Source organism: Oenanthe melanoleuca, chromosome Z (genome assembly GCF_029582105.1).
Source record: "Oenanthe melanoleuca isolate GR-GAL-2019-014 chromosome Z, OMel1.0, whole genome shotgun sequence".
NCBI lineage: Eukaryota > Metazoa > Chordata > Aves > Passeriformes > Muscicapidae > Oenanthe > Oenanthe melanoleuca.
The window spans coordinates 49,846,304-49,871,571 of record NC_079362.1 but is presented as its reverse complement, the minus strand read 5'-3'; the positions used below and the strand labels follow the sequence as shown (position 1 = coordinate 49,871,571).

At 35.6% G+C, this 25,268-nt stretch overlaps 1 protein-coding gene across 1 annotated transcript in view; it reads right to left on the bottom strand.

Moving 5' to 3' along the window:
• GLIS3 (GLIS family zinc finger 3) overlaps positions 1-25,268 on the bottom strand; it is a 121,596-nt gene that overhangs the window by 43,252 nt on the left and 53,076 nt on the right. The window contains exons 3-4 of the mRNA XM_056514643.1: positions 2,471-2,632; positions 817-927 (exon numbers count right to left, since the gene is read on the bottom strand). Of these exons, the coding sequence (XP_056370618.1) occupies positions 817-927; positions 2,471-2,632 (273 nt within the window). The remainder of the gene's footprint in view (positions 1-816; positions 928-2,470; positions 2,633-25,268) is intronic.

The following is a 25,268-nucleotide window of genomic DNA, read 5'->3' as shown; positions in this document are numbered from 1 at the left end:
TTAGTCCACTGTGCCTTTATCACCTTGGAATTTTTATGGTTATTTTTGATGAATTCACATTTCTGTAATTACCTTTTTGGCACTAAGCCAATTTTCACTTTTAATTAAATCCATAAATAACCTTAATTCTTCATTAAAAGGTCTGTTTTTCTTAATTTTACTGTTATTATTACCATCAGGAAATATTTCAAATACCAAAGCATAATGTTAGTTAGTAATTATAACTTCACAAAAGCCCAGCAACTATCTATGTTGTACCTTGTAAACATTATGCCAGTGACTAATAGGAGCTAAGATGAAAAACGCTAGAAGAAAAAAATTCCCTTAGGTCACAACTCAGCTCTTTAGAGATGCACTTATACATATAAACAGTTGATGACTCATGGACTTGACATCTACAGGGAATTAGCACTGTGAAATATCTTGGAAGCACCTGGAATATGGAAACACAACACTGCCCTCAATATCCATCCTTCCATCTGAGACTGGCCAGTATTTTGCAATTCTGTGTATTTACCAAGTGGTGGAATTTGAAACCAAGCATTTCTGTTTCCAAAAATTATTTTTATTTGTCTTGTTGTGGGCCTTTAGTGATTAACCATCACATCAGAAAACATAAAGCATTAAATCAGGCAGCCTCATTAAGTCAGAGATTAACTTATCTATATAGGACCCACATCTATCAATAATTAGCTCTTATTTCTAATACAAAGTCTGAAATAACCCAAGTACTTGAAGATGCATTGAAACATTTAATATTATAACACTGATTTCTTCACATAAACTTTAAACCAGTCAAGAAAGCAGAAAAATTACCTTTTTCCTGACTTGTTGATCTTTGGAAGAATGGGCTTTCACATGTTTTCTCAGGGAACTTGGATCTGTGTATCGCTTAGTACATCCTGGAATCTCACATGCATAAGGTTTCTAAATTAAAAAGAAAAAGGATAAAGCTACTGTTGTATCACAGACTATTTTAACTCAAGGTAATCCTTTTTGAACCTTAGGATGCTGCAAACCACATTACTACAGAACAAAAATGTTGTACCATATTACAAACAGAATGCTTGGCAATTTGTTAGAAAAGGAAAGGATGAAGTAAAGCTTTAAAGGAAGACAAACAAAAGGAAAGCTTTAATTTACAGCATCATTCATGATTACCTTTTTTTCTTAGCAGTACAGTGAATATTGCTAGATATACTTACAATTCTTCCACCCTCAGAGCAATCTTTGACTTAATCAGAAATTACAGTCTTTAGTGAATCAGGTAAAGAAACTGCAGTAAAGGCCCAGAAAGACTGTTTAGGATTACAGAAGGATCTGCTTCAGAAAAAGAGAACAAGAAAAAGTGTTAGTTTACTATATTACAAAGCAGGCAAGCAAAAACCCAATCAAGCATTGAATACTGAAGTTCAGAAGTATTACATACAAAAAAATAATTATGCATTTTAATGTGAAGTACTGACAAACTCCTTCAGCTCATATTTTCTAATAATACTTCATTTTAGAAAAACGCATGTAAAATATCCTATAATATCCTTACAGTTTTATTAAAAGAATGCCCAGTAAACTCTAACTCATATAAATAGCTCATCTTGTCTGTTCTAATCTGTCTATCTTCCCTGAAGAATTGTAGGTTCACTAAGTATATTATTTATATACTTAAATATCTTTATATTTAATAATTATATTTTTATATATTTTATATATATAATATATTTTAATGTTTATATTATACTTGTAAATATTTATATAGTATATTTTATACTAATCCTATACTAAGTATAAAATGAACATTAGGTCCAACTATTTTCTGAAAGTAGCTATTCAGCAATTTAGCCACTTATGTTTTACAAAGAATTGCTGAAAACACCTTGTACACATTACTGACTTGCCAGTCTAATATTGACTATTCAAAATGGGTGATTTATTTTTTTTAACAATGACATAATTCAAATGGCATTATTTTAATTGTATTTCTGGACTTCTGCCCTTTGGAAACTGAGAAACTCCGAGAAAACTTTGTTTCTGAAACAGAGATTTTTAATCAAATCTCATTTGTGACTCAAATTTACAAGGGACAATCCGTTGGCATGAAAATGTTTAGATTTGCAAAATTATTCTGCCTCTCTTGACTTTCTGGTATGTGCCCCAGCCTCAACTTTTCATCAAAGAAAAGCACTTTATATTGCAGATAGCTTCAGTTTCCCTAAAGATCAGCTAAGTGGGAGAAAACTACTGTGTCTACCTGCAGCAAAGACCATGGAACTGTGGTCTTTCTACCAACCAGCCTGGTCCCATTTCTTGCATATTTAGATTACTGGGTCATTTTTGAAGCAGCTTCAACAGCCTCACCAGGCTATCCACCCTCCTGCCTCTAAGGTTTTGGGCTATGTGCTGTGACCAAGCTGGAGGAAAGGAGCAGAGGGTCTAAAGCAAGGGGAGTGCAGAGGGACTGCTGTGTCCTTACAGTGTCCAGGTGTGTCCTCTGGTGCTTGGCACGGTCGCTGGAGTTGCTGAAGGCTTTCTGGCAGCCAGGGTGCTGGCAAAGGTACGGCTTCTCACCCGTATGGCTCCTTAAGTGGATCTTGAGATTTTCTAGTCTGGAAAAGGCTTTCTTGCAACCCTCAAACTGGAAAAGAGAAAGAAATTATTTGAAAGGAAAGCCCACAGTAAACTGCAACAGCAAACATTGAACAGAAGGGTAAAAGGGCATGGAGACCTCCAGCCTGCTATGGCCGGGTAGCTCTGCAGGACCTGGCTTCTCAATGTGGGTGCTGCTGCAGGGTTCAAACCTTTAGCCTGCAAAAATGCACCTATCCTCCCTGTACAGGGCTGAATTAGGAGAGTATGTCCTACATTTTGCAGATGGCACACTGAGACCCAAAGGGATCAACCAGCTGAGAGTGCAGCACCTGTCTGGGAAACACAGCATCAGATGATTGTCCTCCCTGTAGCACAGAGAACAAAATGGTCACTGTGAAGTTCCCAAGACCTCTGCTAACTATCCTGTCTCACCTCCAGACTTCTTTGGATATTAGGAACTGAGCCTAACAGAGGCATCTCTCAATACCAACCCAACCTAAAGAGCAACAGCAAAGACATGCAGGGAAATTTCAGTCTGCTCTGCCTTGCTAATGGTGATGCAAAAAGTGAAATGATTTCTGAAATATATTTTTTACCTTTCTGCTATAGGTAAATGTATGAAGTACTAAAAATAATATAAACTGGTTAAAATAGGATGTAATTCCTATGGGGAGCCAAAAATCATAGTGGCATAGTGCTTCTATACCAAATCAATTACTGCATCTGTGAGAGAAATCTATCTTCATACAAAGAGAAAACAAGTTTTTCATCTATCATGCTCTTATACTAACTATACTGTAGCCTAAGGGAAACTAAAAAATCCCTTCTATTTGACACCAGCATTTGTATATATATTTGATTTCAATAAGACCTAAATATTTACGAATATCAGAAGTTTCTGATTTCAGACAAGAAAAACAAGAAGTTTTCTAAAATTCTATCAGTGAGGATCAATTAATCACATTAGTTTCAGCTGCTGCATATCCCATTATGCAACATCTAAAGCTTCTGATGCATAGCAAAATGCTATTTTGTGGCTCTTGCATGCTCACAAAAATAATAATTCCGTAGCAGAGATATCAAACATTTTTAAAGCTAACACAAAAATTTCCATCATTTCACTACCTATTAATTTTATTCACTTGAAAAGAAACAGGCCATTTTTCACTGGTGTCAGAATGAGACAACTAAATTTTATAATATATTATGCAGTGCATGTATGTTTACAAAAGCACAAGTAGGAAAACTGACATAATTCTGGTCATAATTAGCATGGCTTTCTTACAAATCTTCAAAATTTCTTTTTTTTTACAAATTTAAAAAAAAAGATAAAAGAATTTTACAAAATTTGTAGCACTTAATTTTAAGCACATATTTTGGATTACTGCAAAAAACATTTCAAGTTCGAAGAATAAAGTATAAAACACATTAATTAAAGTAATTCATTAAAGTATAAAACACATTTTAACACCCAAATTATTAATTAAAGTATAAAATACATTTATTACCTATAAACCAGAAATATTAAAATTAAGCTTAATTAAAGCTTGATATAGAGGATGAACCATGCCTGCTACACCATAATTGCAATTTGTCTTTCCTACATATGCACTGCAGAAAATGTCTCAACCCATGAAACTTTTTTATTTCTATTGCATCCCTTTATCCAAAACAAACCAGTGTTTTTCAGATTATCTAGTCTTGATCACTGAACATTAACTTATGCTTGTATAAATAGTGTTGCCTTTATGCCTTTATGGAGCTTTAACATGCATACAAAACATTGTTGTGAGTGTAAAATACTTTTACTCTTAAGGATATATTTTTAGAAAATATTACAGGATTAAAAAAAATACACCAATGTATCTTAAAATTGCCTTGATGAGAATATCACATTTTTCTAGGAAAGAGTAAAGAGTGGAGACAGCATAAAAATACGAGAGCTAAAAAACTGATACAATAAATGAATCACAAAAGTGACAGAATTATAGAAGGGGTTGGGTTGGCAGGGATCTAAAGGATCATTTAGCTCCAACTCCTCTGGCATGAGTAGTACACCTGCTAGAACAGGTTGCTTAATGCTCCATCCAGCCTTGGCTCAAACACTTCCAGGGATGAGACAACTTCTCTGGGCAACCTGTCCCACTCTCACAATAATGAATTTATTTCTGACATTTGATATAAATGTACTCTTTCAGTTTTAAGCTTTCAAAAAAATGACTTTCAAAAAGCAAAATAAGTCAAGAATACCTCTGTTAAAATTAGAAAGAAATTTACTGATTAGCCTATCTTATACAGACAAGTTATTATTTTGTAATAACATAATGAAAAAACAACCATACATTCTAATGACTGTAACTATGCCTGAAATAAGAATCATTGCAGTATCTCAAGAAGCCATTAATTTTATAGGGCAATACTTAACCAATGAACAAGTTGTTGAACAAGCATGATTCTCTTTTGTTTATTTTGAAGCTTATTAAACTTTGAATTTTCAAGTATGCAAATGAACTTAAACATGTAAATGTTTGTTTACATAGCTGTAAAAGTACTATTAATTTTAAATGGGGAAAAAAATGTTTAAGTAAGCAGAACTGGGGAATCTTAATATACAAATTTAAGAATTATTATTTCTGAAGACATCTGCATTGCTGAGCATAAATTGAAAGAAAAGATAGTTCTCTCTTCCCTCCACAGCTTTAAATTACTGTATTCACAAGGAAATAGAAAGTTGTATATTGCTGGAAAGGTCATTCCAGCAAAACAATACAAGCCTGTATTATTATTAAAAAGACCAATTTACTCAGCAGTTAATGAATGTTTCTTCTATAAATTTTAAAGCCTTAGAAATCTCTGATACTTAAGATAAAAGGAATGAAAAGATACTCTTTTCAGCAACACAGGACATACTCTCTATCCCGACAAACAGATTACAGTGGAAGTATGGCATGACCACTCATGGGGGAAAAAAGTCAGGTAGTTGATAGATGTTTTTGAAATGAAATTCATAGTTTTCAAAGATATTAACTGTTGCAGTCACGTAAATATATGCCATACCTTTAGCATTCTGAATCTGTTTAACAGTCCTAAACATATCCTGATTAAACCAGATTTTTTGCAAGCCTTATGTGAAATTAATTGTGCAATGTTTTCCTAAACTGCAATTCAGAAATCAGTTGCTGAGCTTTTATTTTAACTGCTGCATGCAAATTGAAACCATTTAAGTAGTTAATATAGAAAATTTTCTCTCTGTACTTCCTAGAGTTGTTTTTAAAATACATTCATGTTTACTTTCTCCTTCTAGAAGGACAATTATGAAAAGCAAAAACAATACATTTACAGAGAAAGGTAATACATGTCAACAGAAAGAAAAAGCAGTCTTATGACTTTAAAACATCCGTGTTCTCATGAGGGCACTGTTCATCCTTGTTTACACAGAGATCATGTTCAGCATACCAGGCAACCCTCCTGCAAAAGGACAATGTAATTTCAAAGGTTATATTAAAAAAATAAATAAATAAAATCTGCACAACATGCAAAGCCCTGCTAGATGCACCATGCATTTCTGAGCCCTGACTGGAATTCACTATGAAATATATTTAGACTCCTGAACTACAGAACAGCATGGTAATACCTGTGTGAATACTGCAGTATCAGTAGCAGATAGTCAATGGCTAAGTGACTAAGAAATTAGTCAGTTTTCTTTGCAAAAGGAACTGTTCTGATTATCCCAGTTGATCACTAGTACAGCAAGGATTGAAATACTTGTTCTGGCAGACATGTGTCTGAGCTCTGATCCATTCACTGAAAAATATGTAGTTTTCATATAAAAGTCAAACACAGCCAGCCTAGCTTCTTCTTAATCCAATATCTAATATTATCTGATATTAAATATATTCATGTTTTCCTGTCTGAATTGGCTTTGCTTCGGCACCCAGGCAGTGTATTTTCTTTCATCATTTTTCTGCTGTATTAACATTATAAGCAATGTAAAAAGTAGCTTTTTTGATTCTAGTTATTTTTTGTTATCAAACCATTTAACCTTCTCCCAAAAAATTTATACGTATCAAAAGTATTTGCTGTTCCACTATACACAATACTTTCTCAGACCTACTTCAAAATTGATTCCAAATCTCCAAAACATTGAAATGAAATTAATTGCTTTTAGAAATACTGATTTTCAATTTTATAGAAATGTTCAATCCAGTATACAACGTACATTACTGTCCTCAAGTTTGGCCTTTTAGTATCTTTTTTCATCTGAACCAGTTATACCGTGATCCACAAATATTTCACCACTGTATGTGGCAAAGGATCATCTTTTATTTTTTGAAGTTTGAGGGATAAGTATTTCCCTTCTCCATTGTCGTGTGTGAGAAAATATTTATGGGATATTATAATGAATATTATTACATGTTCCTCATCTGGTCTGTCTCTAAGCTTACTTAGGGATAGGGGTGGTTTTCCTTTTTAAATTTGATTTTGCTAAACATTAGCCTGCCTATAACCATTAAACTGCAACACCTGGCTTTCTGTGTACAAGAGCTAGCTACTGTCCACACAAAATCTCAATAACAAACCTAGGTTCATCAGGGAAAGAATGTATTTTTTCTTTAATAAAACAGAACACATGTCTTAGGCAAGAAGCAAACGACACTGAGAGCTCAAAAGGCTCTGATACAGGGAAACACATGAGCCATGTTCAAATAACCTCAGAAAGCTAGATATGGCATGTGCTTGATGGAAAGGTGAAAAACTCTTCAAATTACTGTCAATCTGACTTGAGAGAAATCAACCCAACCCTAAGTACACACAGAGGATGTAATAATCAAGTGGTTCAAATGCATGCCCAAAGTTGCCAAATACCAGCTCATTTGGTTTAGTAATCTGTTGCGTCGTGGGGAATGTTTCATGATGCAAAATGAGGAGAAAAATGCGCACCCAGAAACTAAGATATGTATCAGAGGGGAGAAATTCCTCACTGATTTTAAAAGGCCAACAAGATTAGAAATTTTACCCTGGCAAAAACACTTTCCATGGAAAACCAGAAGAAAATAATCAACAAATCTACCTTCCATGCCTGTTCTTCATTAAGCACAATGGATGCCAGAGTGGTCCAAGGATACATAGCATCATAGATATGGGACTGTGCTTTCCCCACAATCACACAGGTAAGAAAACCAGCAGTTTCACAGATACACAGCTCAAATCAGACCTAGCTCTTTTTATTGGCCAGTCAATGCATGGCAAACCCACATTAATCTATGACTAATTGCACACGACCACACAGACACATGCTCTAAAAACTTCTCACGCAATATGATTTGGCTCCCTTCTGACTACATCTGCGTTCACCTGGGATACAAAATCCATGATCAGTATTTCAGTGGTAGACTTATCAATGTTAGGTATTCAGGTAACATGAATTAAACTCTCTTTGTCACATATTTCAGGATCATCCTAGCCTTCTTTACATCCTAGTATTTTACAGAGAGTTTTGGTTACAGTTGGTAAGATTAAATTCTGATTCAGTCTTTTTTCTAGGCATAATTTCTCATATTGTAGTTATAAGCTATATGCCTTCATTTCTGCATTTGGCTGATTTACTATGTACCTTTTTCTAATGCAATAATTCAGCAAAATAAATGAGATAATCTCTGTCAATGGGATATTCTTAGTATCTGTAGCTTTACTAGTCCCTGTTAAAAGTACAAAGTTAGTTTAACTACCTAGGACCACTATTCTGAGAACAAGTGAAGCACTCTTCATCTAGTATGTGCCCTTCTAATGAAATTTGATACTAAAAACTTAAAATCATAGAACTATGGAATTTTTTAGGTTGGAAAAAATCCTTCAGATTGAGTGCAACCATCAGATGGAGTCCAACCATTACCCCAGCAGTGCCACGACCAGCACAAAACCATGTCACCAAGCACCACATCTACAGGTCTTCTGAGTATCTTCAGGGATAGTGACTGCTGCTTACCTGAGCAATCTCTTCCAATGCTTGACAACTTCTTCAGTGAAGAACTTTTTACTAGTATCCAATCTAATCCTTCCCTGGCACAACTTGGAAATAATTTTCTTTCATCCTAACACTTGTTCCTTGGAAGAAGAGAGGGACACTCACCCCAGTATGTACCAACTCATGTAATGTGTTGTTTCATACCCAGTTACAACAGCAAATTACTGTCTGAGATTGGCTTGGCAAGCTGCTTGATTTGCTTACTTTTGTAATATGCATAAACTGACCATGAGCATGACAGGTAAAAGTTCTAAATCTTAAAATTTGAAGGGAGATATCTTAATAAAAATATAAGCCATTCCTAGATTTTAGGAAATCCTGTCATACATGTATGCCTATGTGCCAATGGAAGGAATGGTATTCTTAAAAACTGTCTAGGGAAAAAAAATCTAGAGTAGCATACACGTAAGGTACCAAAACAAATCCTTGAATTATTCAATAGCCATGCAGCATTTTCTAAGATTCATTATCAGCTAAAAGGCACATTAATTATTTAACAATGTCCATCTGTCAATTAATTTTGAATGCTTTGAAAAACTGACCATGTAGGCTCTTCTGTGTCAGCACCAAGGCGGGTGGTATGACAAGGACAAGATACCTCTTTGCAGCTGTGGATTTATCCCACAAACAGATGTAAAAGCTGTTCCTTATACAGCTTTCAAACAAAAACAGTGCATTTCAAGCATTAATTAATAGTTTTGTAACCATATCGCTTCCTCAACAGTATTAGCAGGGTGCTGCTCTGCAAAAGATGGGTTTTCAAAAACATGAGAGTCAGACCTCATATGAAAACCTTTTAAATAGCTTTTTATACCCCTAGACTCTCCAGGCTGGCAATCTTGTGGATGACACATAATTAGTGTCAGAACATCATTCAAACTGCTAACATCAGGTGCTCACTGACAAGGAGGCTGCAGTCACAGCTGAGATTTAAAGGTCCAGGTTCATTTAGTGCAAAACAAGTGCTGTGCTTTTAACCCTTGAAGTGTTTAAATGGGGAAAATGTAGCATTCAGAGCAGCACTTCACCTTAGTGCCTATCTGAACAGAACACATTTTCTAATGTGGTGGCTGAATGCTTTTGTGAATGCACTAGCTTATATAAGGTCATATATTTTCCCCAAAACTGTGCAAAGGCTGGCATTTATTTTGCTTTTATAGTTAGGCTTATGAAATTATACAATGTCTTGGAATTTATTGTTCCAGTAAATAATGACAGATTATGTTTATATGTGTTACACAGATTATAGAAGATATTTCTTTGCCCAGTCTTTCAACGACAACTTGGTCCAGAGGTAATTAGCCTCTTTTTCGTTCCTCTGAAAAAAATAGAAGGTTCCTTTCACCACAACAACCTCCCTTCATGTTTTTTTCTCATAGATTCCTTAAATTTTTATGATCCAGCATGCATAAATATAAATGCAAGCAAAAAAGATAATTACAGATCATGACAAAAAAAAAATAAAGTAATTTGTTATTTAGCTTTGTTGTACTTCCTACCTTAAGTTAAAGGCTTATTATACCCAATAGATGTAGAATAAAGTTCATACTATTAGTCAGACGTAAGACTTATGAGACTAGTTAGTGCATACAGCTGTAGGGCTCATATTTTAAGAGCTTTTGACTAAGCAGCACATAATGCTTTTTTTTGTTTGTGTAGGGATTGAACAAGATTAATAGACTACATCTTAATCTGACTTCAGTTTTTCAATGCATCCATCTCTTTGGGTATTTTAAGAAGAGACATATGCTACTATACAGGAAATGAAATCAATGGAAAAGAAGATATATCAATCCAGAGCAAAAATCTACACATCAGTTCGCATGGGAAACTGAACCAGGCTACTTTTTCAGAGAGATGCACATGAAAGGCTAGGCTCTTGCATTCCCTTTGAACAATTCTCACGTTTTTTGGTCACACTGTACACACTTGACTATTACTGTATATAGACAGATTACTTGAGTGCCTCAATAAAATTTACTTTTAATCTCCTTTCCAGGGAGGTCAGTATTCTAATGTCAGTTCTGTTAGGACAGTGGACAAAGGATGGCATCAAATTGAAGTACAAGAAAATGTATATGAGTAAGTAAATGTCCCTGCCTACTACACTATTTCATTGCAAAAACTCTCCTTACAGATGGCTTTTTTTATTCCTTTGTTTTTGATAAATGTAGCATGCTCTTTTTTCCCTTTTCATATTAGATCTCCAGAAGTGTTCATACTTTTCAAGCTCTAGAGATCTGCAGCACAATGTAACCTTATTTTTTAGGTAACACCATGCCTAAGGACACAAATACCTCAACTGAAATTAAGCACAGTGCAATGAATGTTATTTATGCCTGAAATAATGGTGTCAAAAGATTCATTCACCATGGTAATGTCTCTTGTTTCCATCAGTCTTAGTAAGCATGGCCATTTCAGCCTCAGAAGCTATTTCTGTTGCTGTAGAGAAGGTAAATATTATGACAAGTCCCTTCAAAAGAAACTATTACTGAATACATCAGCTGCTACTGATTCAAAAACCATATGGTACGGAAACTATTAGAGGAAAAATGAACATTTTGGGAATTCTTTCTTTGCTTCCTTTTAGAAGACTGTGCTTGCATTTTATTTATTTTTTTTTTAACTGATTTTACTCCTTTCTTTCTCTTTCTCTTTGGCTTTTCTAAAAGGTTGTCTTTGAGTCTCAAGTAACTGAAGCTATCATCTGTAATCATGCAGCTTTCTCTACTAAAAGATGTTCACTGCTAAGGCAGCTGCTATTATTGTTAAGCCCCAGAGTAGTCCTATATATTTGAACACTTTTTCCATCTTGTAGACATGCAAGAACTAAACAACCTTTTGTCAAGTAAAAAACCAGTTATTTCCTTTCAGGTATTTAAAAAGATATCTGCAGGAATACTGTCTTCAAAAGAAAGAAAAAAAAAAAAGCCAAAAAAAAAAAAAAAAAAAAAAAAGCCAACACATAGCTACATCTCACTTCTGTAGCTCTGTTCTCTACAGATTTTCATGCCAGAGGAACACTATACATTGAGATCATAGGCTTTCAAATATGGAGATGAGTAGTGTAAATCACATTCTCACCAGGAACATTCTGTTGTTTTAGATTTTGCTCTTTGTGAATTTCACAAAGGACTAAAATCTGATCTGTATTATATTTGGGGGAAAAAGGAATAAATAACCAGGAAAGCTCTGAAACCAGGAAGTAGAAATGGGAAAGAAACTGTTTTGAGGATTCTTCCTCACTATACTTCATGTCAAGATTATAATTCATGATTAATTCTGTTTTCTATAAATAGTACACAAATATCTATTTCTATCATAGAAATAAGAGTATCTCATTCCTTCCTGTCCAATCATGTCATATCCTATCCTGTTTATAAACATGCAAATTGAGACTGAAAAACTGAAACAAACATGCATGTCATTCTACAAACACCAAAAAAATATTTCTTCTTACAGTTATTTGAAAATATTAAAACCAAATTGCCATTTTCACAGATACAAGGATATTAAAGAAGGAAAAGCATTAGGACAGTTCTCAGGTAACCCTCATTTATGGTGCACAGCTCACAGTTGATACTGTAAAACTTTCAGCACAGTGTTGATAGGAGGTTCTTTTTATTCCCAGTAAACGTACATAAGGCCAGCTGCTATCTGGCGCAGGATCTCTTGGTAAACTCTATTTATTATTTAAAAAGTCAAGCCTTAACTTTCTAAGTTTGTTGGTTCGTTGTTTTTTTGAGTTTTTTTTAAATTAAAAAAGTCGTTAGATCACTCTCAAAAGCAAAATGGGCAGTAAGAAATCCACTCAATAGAGTGGAGCATTTGCACTCAAATGCAAACATGCCGAAGATACAATAGAACATCTCTAAAAATGCTGTTTTCATGTCCAGAGAATTTATGTACTTTTGTTATCCTGGAAGAAAAAAAACTTGATTGACTCCAATTTTGACAAGCTCACACTGATACAACTTAAAGGGCCTGGTTAAAGTGGTTTCATTAAAGCAGAAGCATAAGGCATAATTTCATGGGTTACTTGTTTATGTTAAGCAGTGTGCAGCTTGAAGTGCCTGAGACAAAAAGCACAATGCATACAGGAAGAGACATCATCAGTAGAAGGAAATTTGCTTGGCCAAACCTGGACTTGAATTTAGAATTTCAATTTTCACAAAAAATGCACCAAACAATATACTAAAAAGGCAATTATCTTAATTTTAATACAATATTTACATCCCTGCTGCACTATTTTCTTCTGCCAAATTGGCTCAATCAAATGTAACCCCTAACATAAACACAATTTTTACAGATATAAGTAGAATACTTTATCGCTAAAATAACAGGATTAAAATGTGCCAGTATGTAATGGTTTAAGAAGCACCTTTCTCAAAGCATGCTCTTTCACAGGGATACACAGGAAGAACATTGTTTGATTTCAAGAACCAAAGTCTGATATTCTCCATTATGCAACAACAACCTCATCACAGGACAGAATTTCTTGCAAATTTCATATGTTAAAATTTATTTTAACTCTTCTATCAGAGAGATAGTGCTTCCAGAATGTTTCTTATGGAATTAATAAGTTCAAGAATGTTATAGATATTATTTCAAAATTTTATTTCTTGCACTGCTTTTTAATAGTTTTTTTTTTTTTTCCTGAAAATATAGCATGTGCATCTTTATAGCCATGGCCATCTAGTATACTTGTATACATAGTTATAAGAATTAATTGACCATCCTCTAACTATACCACTAACTTCCAATTTCCATCCTTATGGAAAACAGACATGACACCTACTGATTTCTTCTACCTCTGTTTCATAATGCTCATTCTCTACCATGATAATGCAAACTCACTTATATTCATGAGAAATTTTAATTCTGATAACTGTACATAAGAAGCACACAAGAATATATTACCTTGTGATACTTTAAATTATTTGGATGCAAGTAAATCATATACGTCAGTAAATATTCAACATTTTCAAATACTTGAAATGGCTGCTTTGGGGTTTCAGTTGGAATGCACTCAGTTGAACAGTCTGAAGCATACTTAATCAAAATATGCTCGTAATACCTAAAAGCTACCCCACAAACCCCAAAGCTAAGTAATTAGAAAGTAAATAAAATTCATATTTTAATGTTTATTTTCTGATTCCAGAACTTTTTAAAACAACTCAATTACTTTTAAATCAGATTAATTGGTGCTTTATTGAAAAGCATCCAGATTAGTACGTATGGCTACTGAAAAAATTTGGACCAGAAAACTCTGCAAAATCTACTATTCAGCAAGAACTTAAGCAAATTAAAATGGGGCAAAGGCGAATTTGTAAACAACCTTAGCATGGCTGCATTACTGCCAGTCCATACTCAAACAGTTGTCATAATAACCAGGTCCTAATTCTGCATTGCTTTAATATACCACACTTACACTGAAGTCAATGAGAATTCTGACTATGCAAGGAATGTAGAATTACAAGCAGTTTCCTAATCCTTAGGTCATAAGCCAAGATAATTATAATGCCTCAACTCATAATGTTGCTGGCTGAACCCCTCTGCAGCACCTTTTAGGGCATTAACAGCAGGATTCTGCTGAATTAGTCTAAAATTCATATCAAGAACTTGCCTCTGCACTCTGATTTGTAATAGGTAATTTAAACTAAGCAACCAAAAAGATTAGAGTGAAATGTATTTGAGCTGTTTAGCAATGTAGCCTTACCTCTTCTTTCCTCTTTGTCCCCTGTTAAAGGGGAAACCAATAATACAATTCAACATTTAAGATCCTCATTTTATCCTGTTCTGAGCAGAGCTACTTACACAGCTGTCTTTTCACAGCAAAACATAGACCACTTGCAGAAAAGAACAGTTGTGGAAAAAAAGGCAAAAGCACTTGCATTTTAATCAGTGGGAGTCCATCACAATAGCAAACAGCCAAGGAGGTTTATTTCTTGCCCCACAAATAAACCACATAAAAATTTACAACAACATTCAAAATGTACTTTTCAGCCCAGTAACTGTTTTCTATTCTTGACTCCTTAATACTCGGCTTTTTTTCAATTAGAGCCTGTCTGTTCAATTAGTTAAAAAAAATTTTTAAAAAGGCAAGAAAAAAAGAAAGAAATAAAGCCTTAAAGAAAGGATTAAGCCCTGTATTTTATGGAGAGAGAACATAAATTAGAAATTCTTTTCAAATCTGGAGTATGCATTCTTTAATCTTCTGCCCTGCTGCGAAGTGTAATAAGAATAAAGGCAGAAAGAAGCTTTTTTGCTTCATTGAATTTGTTCAGTGGAATATATGCTTTTGACTATCTGCAACTAAATCTCAAAATTCATGACAACTCAGACAATACTCCTACATTTTATAAGCCTGTGCATTAAAAAGAGAGCTAGGAGAGCTTGCAGAAACCCACCTGGTGAGCAAGCTCTCCATGTTCCAAAGGGCAAGACAGAAGGCCATGTGGATGTGAAGCAAAGAAGCCATGACTCTGAGAAGATGGTGACAAGACTTCATGTACCAGCAATCCAGCTCTTCAGTGTGGTGTGGCTTCATAAGCAAAATACATTTCAAGGTAACCAACAGAACTGACTGATGGGTGTGAGTTAGGGATAAGAAAACTAATGGAAGACGTTAACAGTTGGACAAGGTAGAACTGTTGCTTACTGTTCACTGTTTCTTTGCAGAGTATTTTACTAAAATCTAAATGTCATGCTTTGAATTTAAAATTAAAACGAAGATAATTTGATGAAAAAGATGGAAGTGAACAGAAATACTGAAAGCAGAAATAGGCACCATCATTCTTCCAGGATAGCAAATCCTCTCGCCTGTTTGTGCCACGTCAAATTGAGATAGATTTTTGCTCAGATCCCATGACAGTAAAAACAGCCCGAAAAAGAAAAGATAAACTCTTAGAAGTTATTTTTCACCTTTTGGTGCACTGTACCCAAGTGCAAAGAACCAGTATGTATATATAAGAGAAAAGAAAATAAGGCTGCTGTTCCTCCTCTTCCTCCTCCCTCTCAACACCAAAAAAACCCATAGAAAAGGAAGAAGCATGAACCTCAGGTAATTGCTAGGGTTTACTGCTTTCTGACGTTCCAGCAAAGCTCATCCATTGGCTCCAACAAGCTGAGTATATACTGCATCACCTACAACTCAATTTACATGCACCAGAACCTCTTGCCTCTTGCAGACATGCCTCACAGCAGAGAGAAGAAAACATTTGGAGTGCTCAGAAATCACATTGTGAAGGTAATCAGGTCTGTATCACAGGCAAGAGTAGGGCCACAAGTGTGGGCTGGACCAGGGCTGCAGTCAGGACAAACGGCAGTCACTCTGACTGTCCCCAGTGAGTAACGGCTGATGGCTGAGACAACAATGCGAGGCAGAATCTGGAGCACAAATATTTGGGTTAGACCTTGGCTTGGAAGGAGGCAGGGCGATATCTAAATCAACAGATGTGTCTGGTTACCAGGGACGGGACTCAGGGTTCAGAGCAAGGCTGAGTACACACAGCACATCTGAATGGCCAGGCCAGGCTTGGACATGGACTGTGCTCTGCAGAGCTGCTGGCACATGCTTGCCGCTTGTAAAACTCTGGTTAGGGCACAATATGTTGTTTTTTTCTAAAGAGCTCAGCAGCCAACAGCTTCTGGCCTAGGAAAATGCCAATGTCAGTATTTTCTGATTCAATACAGGGTCATTATTTCTTCACATAGATGGTATAAAAAGATTCAAGTTTCCAAAAACAGAAGATAAGGTAATGCAAAAACTATGTGGATCCCTGTACTCATTTGAGTCACTCATATAATAAGGGATTTTGGTTCCATCTAGTGAGATGGTGCCTTATGCAAACAAAATCCTTGTGACAAAAGACCTGTGGTGAAGGGATTGAGAAGGCTAAATGCAAAACAGTTCCCTCGGGTGAGCCAAAAAAGCTGCTCAACAACGAAATATTTAATACAGGAAAAGTTGAGGAATAAGCTAATAAGGACATTGCAGTGTTGAAGATATTTTTATTTTCCATCTTTCTAATAAAGTTAAATCATTCATGCAACATTACATCACACAACCAACCTTTGAAATACTGAAGACCTTCTAAGCAGTAATATAAGCACGCTGGTATTTCACATCAGGCATATCTTAGATCTGTGTTGAACCTTTTTCTTTTCCTGGGGCTCCTGAGAACAGTAGTATGGCAGTGACTCAGAAAAAGAATTCCTATGTAATTTAGGATTAAATCAGGTACTCTGCTCTATAGCATAGATTGTCCACTACATATAGAAATGTATTTCTTCCCCTCACAGTATGAGGAGATATGTCTCTTACACATTGTACATGGAAGTGGTTCTCACCATACAACTGAGGTTTCAGTTACAATAAGCCTTAGGTGATCATTACAGAAGGGCAAAATAGAGTGAATACACGAATTCAGTAATAAATGTAGGAGGACAGTGGAATAATCACAAGCCTTGATAAATTCAATGATTTTGCTCCTATTATGTAATGATTTTGTTTCTATCATGAAATAGATAATTTTCAAGGGAAGCCTCAAAGGGTTTACAGACTTTACAGAAGCAAAACACTTTTGGAATTAATCCAAAGCTAGGATGACAGAAGACAGTCCAAAACATGCAGGGCCAAGCAGAAGAATGAGATGCATAAAATAGGGCCAGGACGAAAATTAAGATCAGTACATATGGCATAATTACTAAGGGGAAGTACATACACACTTTCTCAATGGGTGAATAACTAGACTTTGTTTATTTAAGTGGCATGTCTGACACTACAACTGGTTGTGGAATACCCAGAGGACATTTCAGATAATAGCAGGTTAGTGACAGTGCCTATTTTTCGTGCTTGTGAGTGGAGCCAAAGAGAACAAAAACCACAAATACCTGCATATTCAAATGCACAGGGGATGAGCTCTGCAATTTTTTGAGAGCAAGGATAAAAAAACTTCAAATTTCATCAAAGGAAAATAAAAGGATGACTCAGTAAATAACTGTCCTTGTGAAATTATGGATTTTTTTTCTCTTCTTTTTGGTGGACATTACATTCTTCTTAATATGTATTTCCCCAGGGAAACTTAATGTTTACCTCATTCCCTGTGAATCATTACAGCATTCAATAGTCTTTGACATTAATCTTTTCCCACTATGAAAGCATGTTTTAGAGAAGCTACAACAGATATCTGAGCTATTCTTGCACTGTTGGATAAAGTCTTCGTGCTTGGTTTTTCTTAACTGACAACACAAACTTTATTTTCTATTTTAATTGTTTGTACCATTACTTAAAGCCAGATGATAAAAAATGCAGATAAGTGCACAACACAAGGACTAATTGAGAATGAATAGCAGATGAAGCTTAGTTTAGCTAATGGAAAGAGAAGACTAACTCTGAGCCTGGATTATGCTCATTTCCTAATCAAGTGCAATGCTAAAAGCAAATGTTGATGTATGCCAGAAAATTAGTTAAAAACATAGCAGAAGAGCTTTATTGCACTTCACCTTTTTGAAGTTTCTGTTTCAAAATAACTTCATGTTTACACTGCTATGGAAAAGGTTACCATCTTGCTAGACAGAGGTCCAAAGGCAGGGTAAGCAAATCTGGTATCCATATTACAAATACATTAAGTGGATTGATAAGTCTGATAGGCACTTGTAGTTAATAACTTCACAGATAGAGAGGCCTGATTCTTTTCAGGTAACAACCACAAAAAAAGAGTGTGCGGGAAGGAGGGAATGAGCAGTGACAGGTAAACTGGGATGGTTTTAGAGATCTGGAAGAATCAAGAAGCTGAAGTGAATGGGCAGGCTCAGGATGGATCATGCTGGACGGAGCACTTACTGTCTCCAGTTATACCAGCACAAATGTGAAAAACACCTCTGATATCTGCATTCTGTTCTTCCCTTTCTATATTATACACTAATAAAGCATTGAAACCGGAATGGTTTATCCTTGAAGATCGAGTTTCAGGCCTTGGAGATAACTCAAAGAGGGTGTACTGCACTGGCAACTTGCACAACCCCTAGAAAATTGACCAATTGCAGAAAAAGTGAAGATTTCATTTATTTACTTTCAGCATTGTTACTCACAGGGGGAAGTAGAGCTCAGCAATGAAGAAGAATGTTGGTGATTATATTGCTGGTAAGATACAGATTCTTTTCCTTCTTGCATTAGTATTTAGTCATAAGAAGGCTGCAGATCTGATAGCCTCTGCTAGCAGTGACCTTTTGATGCTTATGAACAGCATATGCTGTAATTACAAAACAACATACATTATAGATGCTTATGGTAGGGCTATGTCCCTATAGTGGTTCCATTCTCTTTAGAAAAATATACGTTTAGATCAAACATTAAATACTCTCCATTAACTGCCTGCCAGCTGTTACTTTGTTACTTACATTACTTATATTTCCTTATTTTGGTTGCTTTGTCCTACAGTCTAAAAACCCAGTGAAAGCCTGAATAAGTCTTTTGCATCTAGCTGAATCAACATACACATACTTACCTGAAACAGTGAAAGACACTATTGTTCATAAAAGTCCAGAGGCTCTAATGAAGATTCGTCTTTGGTTTCTACAATGTATAGCATGAACACTGTTTGAAAGGCTGCTGTTTCCACAGTTTCCTGATATCTCACCAAAGCAAACTGAATTGATTGAAATGCAGCCTACTGATGCTTTTGTATCATTTTAGAAGCTAATGGAAACCTTCCACCTCTTTTGTTGAATGATGTAATTGGCCTGCCAGAGAGGATCTGGTATTTTAACATGTTTCTTGTTTGTCTGAGCTAACCAATTATTCTGCAGTTGCTATCCAGGCTGCCTACTTTTCTTCATTGGGGTCATTAAGCTTGTCAAAACTAGTTTGTCACCACAACTGCTGACCCTCATTGCTTTTGACAGCAGCACAAGTGTCAGACTAAAGAGGCCTTTACATTACAAGAAAGAACAGGACTGATCAGAGCTCACCAAGAGTCCTGACCATATGCCACAGCATGCCCTTCTGACACCAAGAGAGGTGGAAACAGTACCAACTCTATTACATGAGGTCACCAAACAATACCACTAATCATTTTGTAAAATAAGTAAACAAAGCTTCACACAGCTAAAGAGGAGGAATGCTTGAAGGCAGTATCTGACCTACATGGATGATACTTAGGCATTGGGTTGTTTTCATTTTAGTTAAAAGATGATGCAAGTCACTTAGTCTGAAACAAAACTCTGTGGAAGAAGTTACCAGCTGACTCAGACCATATTTTTGGAAAGTTGATCAGACAGAGCAGCTGGCAGTAGCGCAGTTTTAGCCCAATCCAGCAGATCATTACAAGGAATCCTCCCTATATTCTTGGCCACCCAAGTAACATATGAATCAGGCCAGTGGCAGGCTCTTTATCTGATGTAATACTATCCACTAAATACTTAATACCAGACCACATTTATTACAGTGGGGTAAAATTTGCCATTAAATCATCTGCATATACTTAGAATTTTCTTCACTGAAAGTAAAAGATATGATCTTATGATGAAGTTAATCCCTTGTAATTATCGATATCACTTTATTTTGGTGGCAAATAATTCATAACCTGTTCCTTCATTGTCGTGATTGTATTCACAACATTATATATTAATGAGGTAACTTGGAATTAGCACCATGCCCTCAGATGCTATAGGGTACTTGACAGGACAAGAGAAATAAATGAGAATTCAGATGAATATGTTCTCTCATCACATTCCTAACTATTCAAGGCACCAGTTCTGGAAGGGCCTTTATCCCTAGCACCATAAGAGCTCCTACTTGGTTTAGTTGAGATGATTTGTACTGCCATAAGTTCATCCCATAAATAAATCTTTGCAGTTTCAGGACCTTCACCTGTATGCTACCCTACAATGCAAGAAAAGTTCTGTAAGTACAATAACAGCAATATGTGTTCAGTTTCCCCCTAGAAGCCTTCAAATTCCATCACCTTTTCTCCATACTTTTTGTAAAGCAGTTATTTTTCTAAGCCTTTAGAAAGGTATCTTTTTAATGAAAACAGGCATATACAATGTAGCTCAGCAAACACGATCCAGTCTTAAAACACAATGACTGCTGTTGGATTATATGTCTATGTGAAGTACACTTATTTAAACAAGGCTGAGTGACTTAACAGTTCATCAGCAGTGTAATGACTTTGAACATCACTGTTCCCATTTTAAAAAGGAAAACAAATGAAGAAGAGGAAAAGAGACAAAGAAGAAAGAAAAGCGGAGTAGTGCTTCATAGGATCCCAGGATTCTGTGTAGTCCTAATGATGTCATTCAGTATTAATCTCTGGTGACAAGAAGGCTTTTTTCCCTCCTTTCAGCAAGAAAGCAAATTCAACATTAACAAAGCCCTGTATCTGAAGCCAAGATTGGATGTGTATCTTAAATTGTTCCTAGCCTTTTCTATCCCTTTCCCTGGACATAAAGAGTAGCCACAACCAAAAAGTTATGCTTGAAAAAGTCACATAATTATTCTGAGCTCATTTTTAATTTATATTTGAGATGGGGTTGTACAAATCAACTATTACATTCATTGGCAAAAAAAAAAAAAAAAAAAAAATGGTCATTGTAGTATGAAGAGCTGCAGAAATGACAAATATTGCAACTTGCCAAGCATCACAGACAAAAGTTTTTAAAACGTGGACATTGCTTGACTGGAAAATTTCGTTGTTAAAATCAGGCAAGGATGAAACCAATTTGAATAGGGGAGAGGAAAATAAGACCAGGGAAAGAAATGGATGTGACATTCTTCATATTTCCTAACTGTTGATCACTTCTAGAGTGAGGTACTCCTCATGGAAAACAAATGACATTATTTTTTTATGCTTTTTATTTCATGGAACAGCATTGATGTTAAGAGTTGGTAAATGCAGAGTAAAGGGGAAAAAATGTTTTTTCTTTCTGTTTGCTATAAAGGTTAGAATTCACACATAGCCAGATGAACTCTTGCTGTCAAGAGTTGAGAATTTTTGATATTGCACATCAAAATTTTACAGAGTCAACGTGTTGATATTTACTTGGGCCAAGTAAATATCCAAACCCAATATTCCTAGTTTACATCAGGAAAGCTTAATTTAGAATTTTTTATGATTATCCACTAGCAGTAGTAGTAGAAGAAGTAGTAGAAGTTCAATGCAAAAATAATGGCTAAAGGCATATGAACAGTTCCACAAAGCTTCAAAGTTAGGAAAGCAGCTCCTTAAGTTGTAAAGCAGCCTTTTTTTTTTTTTTTTTTTTTTTTTTTAAAGATTTTCATTAAAAAAATAAGAAAATAAACCCATTATTATAAAGCTTTTGTTTTCTGAAAAACTATGAAATATACTCACCAAATGCAGAGTCTTACCTTACTAAGTGTAACATACCATATATCACCAACAGGTGTCAGGGAATAACAATAGAAAAGAAAAGGAATAAATGTACCATGCAAAAGGTAAACAATACACCATCCACATGTCAATAATCCTCTGTCATCTTCTCATCATTCCTTTAATGTGCCCAGAACTTATAACTGTTCCAGGAACCAACAGGAAGGAATCAGATTTGTTCAGATTACTGTCATAATTTCGACCAGAAATCTGTGACCCTTGACTCCTGAAGGCACAGTCAGAGAAGTACTGCAGCGATGAAAAACTGCATTTTGATAGCAGCATTTCAGAGTAGTCATTCATCCCACAACTAGACTTATCAGTTTAAAATTTAAGGTCAGATAGCTATGCCTAGCTGACCTTCTGCACTGCAGAAACACTCTTGTTTTTTCTTCATAGGAATAAAGCACATTTTTCAGTGTTAAAATTAGAGGTTCCTCCAAAACTATCCCCTTAACTGGTATATGGATCTGGCTTCTATCAGAAATCATGCTTATTAAATCTTAGCATGGGCAGAAGCTGACTAAAATGGCAAAGTTGTAAAAGACAGCACAGTACAGCTGCATGTAAAGACTGGGAATTAGGTTTCCAAGTATTGTTTCTAGTCAAGTCTAAAACACATTTCTAATTAGTCTGAGCATTCTGCAAATCTATGTATTTTAGCACAGTTTTCTAAAAAACTGTTTTCAAACTGACATGCACGAGTCACTTTTAGAGTATTCCTGAGTATTTGTGCTGTTCATACAAGAACATGGATAATTTTAAATAATAAAACACAGCTTGTGTACCCATCCAGAATATAAAAAAGATTTAGAGTAAAGGGCTCAATGAAAAGTGTTAGGATAGTATGTGAACACATGTTAAGAGTTGTGAGACACTACTGGTTTCTTTTTATGCAGAGAATTTCACAAGTGAGAAATTAATGTGAATAAGATAAAAAAGCACCTGTAGAAGATGTGGCATTTCACATTCAATTTAATTAAATATAAATACCCACACAGGGGCAGCAACACCAACAATCAAACCTAAGGCAAATTGTCTGATATTCCTTATTACAAAGTACATCCAAGGCTGGAATATGCTACAGGAATAAGGTGTTCTATGAATATGAAAAAACAGATGTGCTTACAAGACAGTCCATATTTAGCTATAGAAGAAAAGCTAGAAGCTATAGAAGAAAACCTAGACCTGCATTTTTTAGATTATCAATCATTTAGTAGTGACCTGGATTGGAAAATGTGTTAAAGATCTTGTCATTAAAGAGATGCTGTTTACAGCTTCAGAGCATATTGCAACAGGACAAGCAGAAATGGCTTTAAATGAAAGAGGGTATGCTTAGATTAGGTATAAATTAGGATAAGGAGAAATCCTTGTGAGGGTGGCCAGGCACTGGAACAGGGTTATACAGAGAAGTTGTATTTGCACTCTTCTGGCAATGTTCAAGGCCAGGTGTGATACAGTTTAGAGCAACCTGGTCCAGTGGAAGGTGCCCCCGTTTATGGCAGGGAGACTGAAACTAGATGATCTTCAACACTCCTTACAACACCCCTTACAACACAAAGCATTCTATGGCTACGAAACCAGCTAACTAAAGCTTTGAATCAAAAATACACTTTGCTAGTTAATTTAACATAGTGATTTTAACACTGTTGTCACTTGATCGACCCAGGGAACAGGACAATAAGATAAGGCATGATGTGCACTGGTGCCAGCCAAAGCTGACTCCAACTTTAACAGCACAATGATGCCAAATGGTTTTCTAATTGCTCCACCAACACCTCTGATGGAAGTGATGATGTTGTAGTGTTCTTTCATCTACAAAGTCAGGTAGGCTAGCTTCTATTATTAGTATTTAAGGAAGAAGCCTTAAAAAATATGCATATGACTAGGGGAAACCTATGTTATTATGCAACTTTCAAAGCCAGCAAAACACAGTAAGAATAAATGCCATCAGAAACCAGCTACTGGGAAAAGCTTTTTATTGTGCCATTCCACTGTTCAAAAAACACAGTATCTATGGTTGTGGCTGAGTAGTCTGGATTTTTTTCAAACTGTAAATACTTGTATTAGAAAGGAATTAAAATTTGTTCCTCAGTACTTTGTAGTCACTTTTTCCAATAATTTGTCAGCTCATAAAAACCTCAGTGGAACCTTCTCAAGCAAATGACAAGGTCAGAAGAGCTTTTCATCAACTTTCTGGTGAGTCTGAATTTACAGCTTCATCCACAGCCACCTTAGAATGTCAGGTATCTTTCTACATATGATAACAAAGAAAAGGAGAAAAAGTGAGGGAGGATGAAAAATCTGCAGATTTTATTTCCAGGGAAACTCTACAGTTCATCCTCAGATTTCAATGTAACTATCTAAGTTTTCACTCATTCAAATACAAAATAGAATTTCTCAAAAATAATTTTTTAAAAAGTCAGCAGAGAAACTTCAACTCACTCAAAGCTGGACCCTGGCATCAGCAATGCAGTGAAATTATTGCAAGGATCCTCTTCTCTAGACCACAGACAGTGATGGTTCTAGTGTTATTTCTGCTGGTTAAACCTGCATGCAAGTTTGCATGACTTGACAATGTTTTGTGTGAAAGCTCAGTTAAAATTTTGACTCATTATTGGCTTGGTTTTGATCCTGTGCTTTACTATCAAAAGCAAAGCAAACCAAACAAAAAAAAAGGTTCAACGTTGAGTTGAATCATATAGCGTATGCAAACAAATTAGTTGCTGCCTGCCAGCTGTAAATCTTGAGCTCTTGACAAGACACACATGCATCACAGAGTTTTGAAAAGCAGGTCTTCAGCATTGAAAGCTGAGCAAAACCAACAGCGATGAAGTTCAAATTAGGAGCTCTTTGAATATTTCTGCTTACTGTACATCCCAGTTTCACAATATAATTTCTGTGGAAGAATTGACAAGTTTGATATTCCGGCCACAGTGGAGGAGCACAGCCTATTACTCCTGTAGGATTAGGAGTCACCCCCAGTCTCCATGCTCAGCCCAACAGCCACAGTGCCCATTGATCTCTGCTGTTCCAGCACCCATCCCTTCCAGTGCATGAGGTAGACTAATACACTTCTAACCTGGATAAACAGAAATTATTATACTAATATTAACTGGGTTTCCAGTTGTGTCTCACAGAATCCACGTCTCATTCTTATTTTCCACTTTAATTGTATTAATTTCCACTTAAATTTTAAAATTGCTTTGGTAGTGATCAATATGATTTATCAAAATGCCATTACATATTGAAATTCTATACTT